The sequence below is a fragment of the Oncorhynchus kisutch genome, linkage group LG26 (assembly GCF_002021735.2).
Source record: "Oncorhynchus kisutch isolate 150728-3 linkage group LG26, Okis_V2, whole genome shotgun sequence".
Classification (NCBI taxonomy): domain Eukaryota; kingdom Metazoa; phylum Chordata; class Actinopteri; order Salmoniformes; family Salmonidae; genus Oncorhynchus; species Oncorhynchus kisutch.
In genome coordinates this window covers 24223217-24237316 of record NC_034199.2, presented here as the reverse complement: position 1 = coordinate 24237316, position 14100 = coordinate 24223217, and the positions used below count along the sequence as shown (strand labels likewise).

Below are 14100 nucleotides of genomic sequence, written 5' to 3'. Positions count from 1 at the left end.
AAGTGAAGCAGTCTTTGGACAAGCTGTCCGGGTGACAGGTGTCCAGTCGCCACAGATGTTTGGTAGAATTCCCTATAAAAATAACATCTGGCTTTCTGGCAAGGGGGCCGTGGGGGGAATGGGGGTCAGAGGAGGGGGTATGGTGGTGAGTGGAGTTTGGGTACTCGACCATGTCCGTAAAGGCGAGCCGCTTGTCCTGCCGCTTGTCTCGGGTCCGCGTCAGTTTGGCCTCGGCGCAGAACCACAAGTGATCAGAGAGCAGGACGGTGATGAAGAGAAGAGAGGCCAGCGATAGGCGCCATCTCTGGGCCCGCTCCGACTCGGTAAATGGCTTCTCGTTCTCTCGGGGTGCAAACCAGATTTTTAAGCCGTCATCTTGCTTCCGACACATCCAAGCACCCCTGGTCATATTTTAGGAAAAGCGCAGCTCTGGCCGACTCCACCGCGGGGGCTCCTCTGCCACTATACTCATTGACTTTGGGAGATGGACTCTGGTTATTTATCCTCGGTAACGGTGGGCTGCAGTGCCGCCGCCGGTCCTGGGCTCTCCTCTCTCGCGCCAGACGCCGTCGGTGTGTTATTCCGATCCAATTAGCGCGCCCGCACAGATTAAGCCTCGCGCTGCCGCATCCCGGTTCTCCATGGCTCTCCGGGGGGAAACCACGTTCTCTGTAACCGCATGCCTCGCGCCTCGCTCCCTCTCTTCTGCTCTCCGGGGTGGTGCTCGCGCGCAGAGAGACCAGCTGTGGCCAGTTTATCAGTGCTGTTGCCGTTACTGCTGCAGTTTCCCGGATTCAATTATGAGAAAGCAAAATCCGTTTGATTGTGCCCCAGTTGATTTTTTCCGGTTCGTATCTGGGTTGAATGCCTTGGATCTTTTCTCCCAATGGCCACAGTCATCTTGGACCTGGGTTAAATTGCCGCCATGTTCGTCTTGAACACTTTTGGGGGGAGCGGGTTCCGTTTGCGTCATCTCCATCGTTACGATAGCTCCATCGTTGCGAAGTGGCGTAGCAGCTTACTACCTATTACACACTCATGTACATGCAGGCATTTAATGGCACTATTCCACCACTCTGGACTACAGTACGCAGTCATGAAATGTGAGGTCTTATACCTGTTACAATCTGGGTTGGGAAAAGATTGGCTATATATATATATTCAGCACAGTTGCTACTATATATGCAGTTCAGACATTGGGGAGAAGTATGGCAGAAAAAAGTAAATGTCACGAAATGTCTCAGTGCTAAATATGTATGGTGCAAGTTGATCAACAAATCATTTGCTACATTATTTCGATGCCATGAATGACAGATCATGAGGAATGTACAGCTGGTCCTGTGGTACGATAACAGCCTTTACAAACAATGTGCATAAAACCCCCTTATGCCTGGCATGCAATGAGCATGGCATTCAGCTAAATGACATGCACAGTCACCTCCAAAAATGATTGGCACCCTTGATAAAGATGAGCAAAAAAGACTATATAAAAGTAATAATACAAATAGCTTACTGAGCTATATTGAATGATATGAAAATATGAACATTATATGATTTTATGCTAATACAATTACTCAGAGAAATAAATGTTGTTTCACAAGTCAAACTTGTTTCTCTCAAAAAGATAGGTGTCATAGTTATTGGCAGCCCTGTTTTCAGTACTTTGTGGGACTCCCCTTGTGAGGAAAACGGCACTGAGCCTTTTTCTATGATGTTTTATGAGATTGGAGAACACATTGGGGGGGATCTTAGGCCATTCCTTCATGCGGAATTCTACAATCCAGATCCTTGATATCCTTCGGTCTGCACGTATGGACTGCCCTATTCAACTCAAACCACATGTTTTTAATGAGATAGCCATAGCAAAATCTAGATTTTCTTTGTGGAATTTGATGTGTGCTTGGGGTTATTGTCTTGCCGGATGGTCAATGTAAAGCTAAATTTCAGCCTCCGGGCAAAGGCATCAGGTTTTGGGCTAAAATGTCCCGGTACATGGTAAAGTTTAGGATGCCGTTGACCTTTACCAAGGGCCGCAGGACAAGTGGGAACAACATAGTCCCGTGTTGTTGGAGTGCGCTCTCCCGCCCCTCACCCCCAGGGATTTGGTATGAACCCGGAGTGTATTATGCAGGGGGAAAGATGGGCTTTGACAACACCGGCACTGCTAAGAAACCACGGCTGTCTGATTCGCATGGCTGCACGTTTAATTGGCAGGTGTGGAAACATGAGGTTTGTGTATAGACTATTCTGCCAAGTGATATAGGCTACTGTGTGTGTGTGTTTGTCCCGTAACCTTGCACCGTCCATGGTGTCTTATCAGCATTGCAGTGTTTGGTCAATGGCTTTAAAACAAACACACAACTTCTATGGTAATCAGACTCACTTGTGTGTGTGTGTGTCTATGTGTGTGTGCGTGTCTGAGAGCGATAGAGATAAAGAGAGAGAGAGGTTTCTGGTTAGCGTGTTGAATGTAAATGACAGTATTTATCCGCATCCTTAAAGCTGCCAAATCATTGTCAGTTTGAATTGCTTGGAGTGCTACAAAGGAGACGAGAGAGTGTTGCTTAATGTTAATGGGGCGCATATTGGAGAAGCCAAGAGATGATTATCTGAATCAATTTGAGTCGGGGTGGAAAGCGCATATTCAGCTCATCTCTGATGTCACGTGAAACAATGGCGAAGAACAAAACATAAAACATGTGAACGGCATCTAAAATTAAACTAATTATATGCCTTGGCTCTGATAGAGAAAAAACAAATGTATTTTTCAGCGTGGTATTTTGTCTCTATGTTAGGTGGAGCCATCACTAGGACTGGAGGCATTGTAGCCTAATGTATTTTTATATTTAACTAAACCCAGCATCTGCAAAGAAACACTCACTCACGCAAGCACACAGGCACCCAGGCATGTAGACGCGAGCACACACACACACGCGCAGTTAGACGAGGCAAATTCGATGGAAATGAGCTTGCTAGAGTGACCAAGGCAGTTAACTCACACACACAAACACACGCACACACTGCACACAGAGCCTGCGCTGAGCAATGTGTTTGATGACGCTAGTAAACTCACTACTAAACAATGTGCACCTGCTCGATCATTTCAGGACTACTCACAGTACTAATAGGCCTAAGCCTAAATCAAAAGGCCCTTCAAAAACTGTTTTTCGAGGACTAAATAATTCACCTGAACACTGCCTATCTGTGAGAGGAAAACATGTAATTTAAATTGCAATGCAGTGTCACCACTCCTTGCTCTCACTGAGGGGATTCGATAAAGCTGCCCCGGGTTGCACCGGGTTATGGCACATCACATGACCGGACAAACCCTGTGAGGGAGACGTGCCTTGCTCAAATCAAACAGCAACCTAATCTGCGCTGCTAATCTGCGTTGCTCATATTGTCAACAGTGCAGCATTTTGCATTGTTCAGAAACTTCTCTTTACCATAAAATAAGCCTATCCTTTATGGAGAAACCACATGAATTTCACATGTGAACACATGATCTCGTGTCATCTCGTGAAAACGTGATTTAATGGGAAGAAAATGTGATAATACATGACAAAGTGTGAAGCAACATGTGATAACATAAAACTACACTTGGCAACATGTGAGCACATCAAATGAATATGAATTAAATGTGACAACATGGGGATGCAAAATGTCAACATGTTATTTAAAATATTTTACTTTGAAAAGCATAATTGACATTCAATTTAATTAAAAACCATCTTCCGTGTAAAGTAGTTGTGGTTCTGGTTCTGACTGTCATTTTTTCTTATATATCAATCTGTGGACACTTCGATCGAAATGGCTTGCATTGAGCGGTCACTGGAGTATGTCTCTTCTGCATATGTGAAGCAGAATGTGAAATCGGACACAACTTGAGATGTCCCTACCTACCATTTCATTCGCTCTTCGGACTGTCCATCAACTCCTGGCTGAACCCTAATTCACAGCCACTAACAACGCAAACAACTCCTTACATTGTAATGCAGCAGTAGAGAATTGCTTTGTGGCTGTAGCTCATTCAGTGATTGAGCCAGTAATCTAAAATAATTCATAGATTTTAAAACCAAAAAAAACACTTTGTCATAGAACATATTCACATGAGGTGAAAGGGGAGTTCCCAACGAGTTCAGGAAGCCAAGATAGAGCTCTGTGAGATGTCCACAGCGATGGAAATTATACACATTTTCTCTAACAACAAGGGTGGGTTGCAACATGGTTTAAATTAATCTAGGATTAGAGCTAATCTAGGTTTTGTAAAACTAGGTTGATAATTAATCAGAGATGTGTTGCACCACTTATTTTTAAATCTGGATCAGTTAAGCTATGATTAACGTTTTTAAATTATGATTAGTGACATGTTACACCAGTATATTCTGTCAAAAAGAAGGAAGACACCTCGGCCATTTTATGCAACAGATTGAATGGCTCGACATGGATTAAAGAGAAGAGGGACCCAAATTGGATGAAGGCGTGCTGAAAAAACGTAAGCAAAATCCAGAAAGGGTGCGTCAGAGGAGAGGCAGGGGCTGTTTCAGACTGGAGGTGGGCCGCCGTCCAAGGGAATTGATCCTCTCTCCCAGAAGATATGCAAGATGGAGAAGTTTGCCCTTCTCCTTAACCCCTATGATGACGGACAACTCGACCTACCAATATTTAGTAAGAATAAATAACTGGTAAATATCAGACCATAATGCACATTAAAACGAACATTAATGCTACTTCACTACAATGTGACTGTTATCAGGCCCGTTACAGCATGTTGCATAACATCATTTGCACCAAGGCTGGGCATATAAACCCCAATTCAAATGTTGTACAAAATAAATAGCATGTAAATAGCCTACTAATAACCTCCTTTCCTTTAGTTGAGCTGACACCCTGTGCCATGGAGAAACAGCAATGCCTGGATCTCGCACCTCAGCAAAAACACTAGATAGGGCGTTTGCCTGGCCTAGAACTGACATGAACCAAGCTCATATTGATGTTTTGAGGCTGGAGAGAGAAATCTACTGCAGATTGAGGTCCTGAATTTACAAAAAGAGGTAGAGCAAATTCAGAAACTAATTCAGGGAAATAAATGCCCAGTGTAAATAATGCTAATCTTTTTATTTACAGTTATTTCCAACTGCTTACACATGTTTTCAAAAGTGTCTCCTTTTTTCAAAACTCTAGACACAATTCCCAAAACTGCACACACAAAATGCCACACATCTCCTTCAAAATGTAACACTGCATTCAAAATGCCATAAACACATGTCAGAATGAAGCATTTGCATCAAATGGCAAACACTGCTTTCATAATAGTACATTTTTGGATATACCATGTAAACACTGTTGTTCTAAAGCTAAAGCTCTTTCATAGGCTTATATCTACATTTCAATACAATGTTCTACAGTGAAAGTAATCGGCTGAGAGGGGTAACAAGTACACTGTAAACACCAATGCAATGTAGAAACAGAAAATATTTATTAGGCCAAACATTGCTGTTGTATACAGTAGCATACAACAAAGCCATAAACATATGTAAACCAAAAGTATATTCTTTAGAATACAGTAAAGAACACAATTGTGTGTGTGGCATCCCAAGGGGGCAGTACAGGAATTGGTAGGGGGGGGGCAGTCACCAGTGCTAAGCTACGCTTCATCTCTTCTCCGGCCTGAGTCTGGCCACGATACTTTGTCCACATCACAAGATGATGTTTGGCAAGAGAAAACCTGAGGGAAGAATCTCCTAGCATGGCATATCCAACCTTGGACAGAGGCACCCTCTATGTCCCCACATAGACCATATTTATAATTGCAGTCTCTTGTACATCTGTAAACAAGCATCCTCGTCCTCCATGATGTCTTTGCCTTTCTACTCTGTACAGAATTCAAACACTGTATGTGTTCAGCATAGGAACTGTAAACAATGTACAACAAAATGTAGTACAGCATGATAACCAACCTTATTCATTCAATGCAGTGCAGTAAATGGATGGCTTAGAGCTACAAATGTTTATGCAATACTATGAAGTCATATGTATTTTACAGTACATTACTGTAATGCTAAAATAGTCATTAGATAGTTGCATACCTGTTCTCATTTCTGAAGGTTCGAATTATGGACGCCACTGTAAATCGACTCAAATTGGGCTGGACTCTCAGTCCAGCCTCTCTCATGGTCAAACCGTGGTTGATCACACGATCAACAAATGTTGCCCTAATCTCATTAGAGATGCCTCTCCTTCCTTCTCTTCTTTGCCCTCATCCTCTTCCTCCTACTCCTCTTGCTCTCTGTCCATTGTTGGCATCCATTGTTCAAAACAGGTAATCTGACCTTTGACCTATTTATAGGCCTATACTACAGTAAAGCAGTGATTGGTTAGTGATCAGTTAAGCTATTAGTGTTTGCACATGTGAGGAGTGTGTGTGACCTGGTGAATAAGTGTAGCATTTTGATTGGTTGTTTGGAAAAGGAAAGCAAGTCACTTCCTGTTAGATTTTTGTGTTTTAGGTTGAGAATTGTGTGTAGTATTTTGAAAGTGTTTTATGCAATTGACAACTGAGTCAAAGGCTGAGAAATAGCTTATGGTTTTTCACATTTGGTGTGTAGTTTTGCACTTTGAGTGAGAGGTTTCAAAAATCGTGTGACATGAAAAGATTGTGTGTAAGCAGTTGGAATAAACTGTAATCTGCTGAGAGTACACTAAACACCAATGTAATGTAGAAACAGAAAATATTTATTAAGCCAAACATTACTGTTGTATACAGTAGCATACAACAAAACCATAAACATATGTAAACCAAAAGTATATTCTTTAGAATACAGTAAAGTCCACAATTGTGTGTGTGGGGTCCCGGGGGGGCAGTCCAAGAATTGTAAGGGGGGGGGGGGGCAGTCACCAGTGCTAAGCTACGCTTCATCTCTTCTCCGGCCTGGTTCTGGCCACAATACTTCATCCACATCACAAGATAAGTTCTCTTGCCAAACATTGAGGGAAGTATCTCCTAGCATGGCGTATCCAACCTCGGACAGAGGCAACCGCTATGTCCCCACATGCGTCCTCCATTGCCTGGAGAAGCGGCATGCGGGCATAGGGTTGCCGATCATACACTTTCCAGCACCAGGCTGAGAAGAATTCCTCTATGGGATTTAGAAAAGGTGAATATGGGGGTAGGTACAAAACTACAAATTGTGAATGGGTGGCAAACCAGTTTTGGACCAGAACAGCTCAGTGAAAACTAACATTGTCCCATAAAACCACAAATCTAGCAGGCTCCTGATCTGGATCAGGGACAAGCATTGTGTAAATTACATCCAGAAAAGTGAGCATATTGTACAGACCCAGTGTGGCATTGTGATGGAGGAACCCGTTTTGAGTGAAGGCAGCACAGTTATATTACCCCCACGCTGTCCAGGGACATTGGTAATTGCACTCTGTCCTATTACATTTCTTCTGCAGCGCCTGGTTTTGGCGAGGTTGAAGCCAACCTCATCCACATAAATAAATTCATGGCGAATTACATGGGCATCCAACTCCAATACTCTGTAACAGACAAAAGGACATACAGATGAGTAAATATGGTATGTCTGAAGTACTGGAAGTAGTGTTGCATACATACCTCTACAAAGTCATGTCGCATATTCTTGACTGTCAGAGTTTCTCTCAAATGGCACCTTGAAACAACTTTACATCGTCACTCGGTACCGTTGGAGGATGCGTTGTATGGTCGACAGGCTTACAGCATTGATTTAGTTAAATATGGTGTCATTATTCAAGATATGCCCTCTTATCTATCGAATCCTAATTGCATTGTTGGCCAAAACCATATTTGTAATTGCAGTCTCTTGTACATCTGTAAACAAGTGTCCTCATCCTCCATGATGTCTTTGCCTTTCCACCCTGTATAGAATTCAAACACAGTATGTGTTCAGCATAGGAACTGTAAACAATGTACAACAAAATGTAGTACAGCATGATAACCAACCTTATTCATTCAATGCAGTGCAGTAAATGGATGGCTTAGAGATACAAATGTTTATGCAATACTATGCAGTCATACGTATTTTACAGTACATTACTGTAATGCTAAAATAGTCTCTCCATGGTAAGCACGGGGAGTTGGCTCAGGTCTCCTACCCGACTTAGCCACACTCCCCGTGTGCCCCCCCCCCCAAGAAATGTTTGGGGCTGCCTCTCGGGCTTCCTTGCCAGCCATGTTCCCTCAAAGCGCTGCCTCCGCTCTCCTGGCTGCCTCCACCTGTTCCCATGGGAGGCGATCCCTTCCAGCCAGGACCTCCTCCCATGTGTAGCAACCCTTGCCGTCCAGAATGTCCTCCCATGTCCACTCCTCCTTATAGCGCTGCTCCTGCTGCTGCCCATTACCACGCTGCTTGGTCCTTTGGTGGTGGGTGATTCTGTAACGGCCGTCGTATGAAGGAGAAGAGGAGGACCAAGGTGCAGCGTGATGTGTCCATATCTATTAAAATGAACACGAAAATAACAAAAAATAACAAAGAGAAACAACCGAAAACAGTTCTGGCTGGTGCAGACACACAACAGAAAATAATCACCCATGAAACACAATAGAAAACAGGCTACCTAAATATGGTTCTCAATCAAGGACAACGATTGACAGCTGCCTCTGATTGAGAACCATACCAGGCCAAACACAGAAATAGCAAATCATAAAAAACTAACATAGACAACCCACCCAACTCACGTCCTGACCATACTAAAACAAAGACATAATAAAAGAACTAAGGTCAGAACGTGACATGCATTCTCCTCAGGTAGTTCCTCTTCAGCCTCCTCAGTTAGCTCGTCTACTTATCTCTTGCCAAAGTTATACAGAACTGCCACTGCAGTAATGAATGTCAGTGTAGTGTCCATCTTTGTGCAGAGCGCCTCCGTTTGGCACAGGAATATTTTTTGCCCACACTCCAAAAACTCTCTCTGAAACGTCTTGCCAGGACATGAAAGGTATTGTATTCTCTCTGTTCATGTATCTGGGGGTTTAAATGGGGAGTTATAAGGTACCCATGACAGGCATATCCATTGTCACCTAGTAGGTGGCCTTCATATGCCCCTCTTTCTAGCATTGCACACAGATGACTATTGTAAAAGATTCTTCTGTCATGGATGGATCCTGACCATCTACTGTAGCTATGATTTTTTAATTTTTTATTTGACCTTTATTTAACCAGATAGGCCAGTTGAGAACAAGTTCTCATTTACAACTGCGACCTGGCCAAGATAAAGCAAAGCAGTGCGACACGAACAACAACTCAGAGTTACACATGGAATAAACAAACGTACAGTCAATAACACAATAGAAAATGTCTCTATACAGTGTGTGCAAATGGCGTAAGGAGGCAAGGCAATAAATAGGCCATAGTAGCGAAGTAATTACAAGTTAGAAAATTAACACAGGAGTGTAAGATGTGCAGATGATGATGTGCAAATAAAAATACAGGTGTGCAAAAGAGTAAAAAAAGTAAATAAAAACAATATGGGGATGAGGTAGGTAGTTGGATGGGCTATTTACAGATGGGCTGTGTACAGCTATGATGTTGTTGAGCTAACCTTTGTCATCACAGACAGTCTGCACGTTGATGGAGCAGTAACCTTTCCGATTACAGAATAGTTGTCCATTCTCACCACCAGGTTTGGGAATAGGAATGTGTACACAGTCTATTGCCCTGAGTACACCTGGGAATCTAGCTCTCCTGTAAAATCCAGCTGCTGTTTCCTCTGTAGACTTGAACCTTATGTTATCATTATATGCTATCACGGGATTTCCGGTCACAACTTGCAGACTTGTTTACGTGCTGCTGTGCGTTTTGTTTCCAACCTTACTTTGCTACCTGACAACTTTACGGTTTTTACTTTTTAATTATCGTTTATATTTTTTGTTTTTCCCTCACTCAACTTTTTATCATTCAACTTTTTCACTCCGGACGTTTTATCTGGACATGGTTCGTCAGGACCTCCAACAGCCGAAGCGAAGTAGTAACATTAACAAGATGCCTTCTAATTGCAGTTGCTGTACTCATAATATACAGGAGAACGTTTGACTTACGGCGAGGATAGCTGTGCTGCAAGCCCAGCTTCAGACGCAATCGTTAGGCAAGGGTCATTTCAGTGTAGGAAAGGATGAAACAGCGTCTGTGCCACCAGTAAGTACAGATAGTAACGTTAGTATAAATCCCCTCGCACGGTCCCCGCAGCCGGACAACTTTCTCATGACTTCTGGAGGGAAATGCTGTCGGATTATTATTATATATATTTTTTTTTCACCTTTATTTAACCAGGTAGGCTAGTTGAGAACAAGTTCTCATTTGCAACTGCGACCTGGCCAAGATAAAGCATAGCAGTGTGAGCAGACAACAAAGAGTTACACATGGAGTAAACAATAAACAAGTCAATAACACAGTAGAAAACAAAGGGGGAGTCTATATACAATGTGTGCAAAAGGCATGAGGTAGGCAAATAATTACAATTTTGCAGATTAACACTGGAGTGATGAATGATCAGATGGTCATGTACAGGTAGAGATATTGGTGTGCAAAAGAGCAGAAAAGTAAATAAATAAAAACAGTATGGGGATGAGGTAGGTGAAAAAGGGTGGGCTATTTACCAATAGACTATGTACAGCTGCAGTGATCGGTTAGCTGCTCAGATAGCTGATGTTTGAAGTTGGTGAGGGAGATAAAAGTCTCCAACTTCAGCGATTTTGGCAATTCGTTCCAGTCACAGGCAGCAGAGTACTGGAACGAAAGGCGGCCAAATGAGGTGTTGGCTTTAGGGATGATCAGTGAGATACACCTGCTGGAGCGCGTGCTACGGATGGGTGTTGCCATCGTGACCAGTGAGCTGAGATAAGGCGGAGCTTTACCTAGCATGGACTTGTAGATGACCTGGAGCCAGTGGGTCTGGCGACGAATATGTAGCGAGGGCCAGCCGACTAGAGCATACAAGTCGCAGTGGTGGGTGGTATAAGGTGCTTTAGTGACAAAACGGATGGCACTGTGATAGACTGCATCCAGTTTGCTGAGTAGAGTGTTGGAAGCCATTTTGTAGATGACATCGCCGAAGTCGAGGATCGGTAGGATAGTCAGTTTTACTAGGGTAAGCTTGGCGGCGTGAGTGAAGGAGGCTTTGTTGCGGAATAGAAAGCCGACTCTTGATTTGATTTTCGATTGGAGATGTTTGATATGAGTCTGGAAGGAGAGTTTGCAGTCTAGCCAGACACCTAGGTACTTATAGACGTCCACATATTCTAGGTCAGAACCATCCAGGGTGGTGATGCTAGTCGGGCATGCGGGTGCAGGCAGCGACCGGTTGAAAAGCTGCTCATTCAGCCGACAGAAACTTTCAACCGGTTCGCCCCATTAAGCAGCGAGTCGGAGTCTGAGGCCGAGCCTTCTCTGTTATCTACTCCTCCCGTTACGGGGTCTGAGACGCCGAAGGCTCCCACCATTAGCTCTGACAAATTGAAAACCCTAGTCATTGGCGACTCCATTACCCGCAGAATTAGACTTAAAACGAATAATCCAGCGATCATTCACTGTTTACCAGGGGGCAGGGCTACCGACGTTAAGGCTAAGCTGAAGATGTTGCTGGCTAAAGCTAAAACTGGCGAGTGTAGAGAGTTTAGAGATATTGTTATCCACGTCGGCACCAACGATGTTAGGATGAAACAGTCAGAGGTCACCAAACGCGACATAGCTTCAGCGTGTAAATCAGCTAGAAAGATGTGTCGGCATCGAGTAATTGTCTCTGCCTCCCCCAGTTAGGGGGAGTGATGAGCTCTCCAGCAGTCTCACAACTCAATCGCTGGTTGAAAACTGTTTTCTGCCCCTCCCAAAAGATAGAATTTGTAGAATTGGCCCTCTTTCTGGGACTCACCCACAAACAGGACCAAGCCTGGCCTGTTGAGGATTGACATACTCCATCCTAGCTGGAGGGGTGCTCTCAGCTTATCTATGAACATAGACAGGGCTCTAACTCCCCTAGCTCCACAATGAAATAGGGTGCAGGCCAGGCAGCAGGCTGCCACTAGCACAGTCAGTGTGGTCAGCTCAGCTATCCCCATTGAGACTGTGTCTGTGCCGCGACCTAGGTTGGGCAAAACTAAACATGGCGGTGTTCGCCTTAGCAATCTCACTAGAATAAAGACCTCCTCCATTCCTGCAATTATTGAAAACGATCATGATACCTCACATCTCAAAATAGTTCTACTTAATGTTAGATCCCTCACTTCAAAGACAGTTATAGTCAATGAACAAATCACTGATCATAATCTTGATGTGACTGGCCTGACTGAAACATGGCTTAAGCCTGATGAATTTACTGTGTTACAGTTTTTCTCAATTGCTAAAACACTAAAACCCATTGGCTGAACAAAGTTCTCAGTTGCCTGGACTCATTTAGCTAATTATGCAGTCTGTTGTTAATACCTTAAACCATTTCACATGGTAAAACACAATTTTCAGATCTCACTTAGACTTTTCAGCATAACTCTAAACACATTCTCATTCTCAAAACACATTCTGCACTCTAATGCACATGTCATCCATACTGGTGAACACAAGTGGCAACAATCAAATACAAATAGAGAACACATGTCATTGCTTGAACACAACCACTCAACATTGATTTAACCTGTTTCAAATGATGCGACACAACCAATATAAGCCAGTTCAGAGAGCAAACAGGTTGTTGAAGGTGGGAAGGATAAAGTCTGAGAATGGATAAAAGAAAGAATGTGAGAGGATGAGGATGAGTGCGTATGCGAGGTGGGCGACGAGGAGGAAGAGGAGGAGGGCAAGAAAGAGAAAGAGGAAGACAAAGAGTGGAAATATCTGATGAAATTCGAGCAACAGTTTTGACCATGTTCTTGACTGACAATGAGGGAAGCAGGACTTAGAGTGCAACCCAATTTGAGCCGATTTTCTGTGTCCACCATAGTAAGGACATTCAGAGAAGAGAACAGGTACAGTATACTACTGTATTTTTGTAATTGAAAATTTACTGTACTACACTATATGCAGCTGTTTCAATAGACATGTGTAAAGTTAATCACTGTATGTATTGTACTGCATGAATATGTTTTGGAACTGCACAACTACTTTTTGTAGAATTGCAAGACTGCCACATGCAGGTGGAAGGACAGCTATATTCACTCGGGAGTAAGAGGCTGTTATAGTTGGCATGGTCCTTCAAGATAATGCAATACAACTCAGAGAAATCCAGAAACGAGTGATACAAGACAACACACACTTCCAGGGAATCGACAGTGTGAGCATTTCCACAATTGACCGTGTCCTCCATCGTAACAGGATGTCACAATCTGTGCTGCTATCAGCAACCATGGTGTTCTACATCACCATGTTACACTCTGGCCATATAACACCAAGCACCTTCTAAGATGTATTGCCAATCTAAGAGATATTTCATTTGAGTAGCAGGTTCAAGAGCAGCAGGGTCAAGAGCTAAATGAGAATCCCATTCCCACCTACAGTATGTGATAGTGTGGGACAATGTCCGTTTCTACCGAGCTGCTCAGGTAAGGGAATGGTTTAACATCAATGGGCAGTTTATGAACTTGTACCTCCCTCCATACTCGCCTTTCCTGAATTCGATTGAGGAGTTTTTCTCCTCTTGGAGATGGAAAGTGTATGATAGACAACCCTACACCAGAGTAAATCTGCTGCAAGACATGGATTTAGCCTGTGGTGATATACAGTGCCTTGCGAAAGTATTCGGCCCCCTTGAACTTTGCGACCTTTTGCCACATTTCAGGCTTCAAACATACTGTAGGTGAGGAATCATGTCAAGGCTGGATACGGCACACAAGAGGCTTCTTCCCCCGTTGCCTCAGGAGGGACAATATTGCATGTGATGTCGACGAAGTGCTCTGGCCTGACCCAGCCCAAAGACAAGAAGAAGCACATTGATCACATGTTTACTCCTTTGATTTTTGTCTCTTTTAGTATTGTATACTGTAGTACAGTGCATTGTAGGCTGTATACTGTACAATGGACAAATTGTATGACCCTGAACATTGTGCTTTCCATTTATTAACAGTACTGACTGCTC

General features: G+C 43.4%; 1 protein-coding gene across 1 annotated transcript in view; it reads right to left on the bottom strand.

Moving 5' to 3' along the window:
• Positions 1–952, bottom strand: part of LOC109870628 (transmembrane protein FAM155A) — a 143657-nt gene extending 142705 nt beyond the window's left edge. Inside the window, exon 1 of the mRNA XM_020461185.2 lies at positions 1–952. This exon is cut by the window's left edge and continues 323 nt beyond it. Within this exon, the coding sequence (XP_020316774.1) occupies positions 1–409 (409 nt within the window). The 5' untranslated portion in view covers positions 410–952.
• Between the last annotated feature and the right edge of the window lie 13148 nt (positions 953–14100).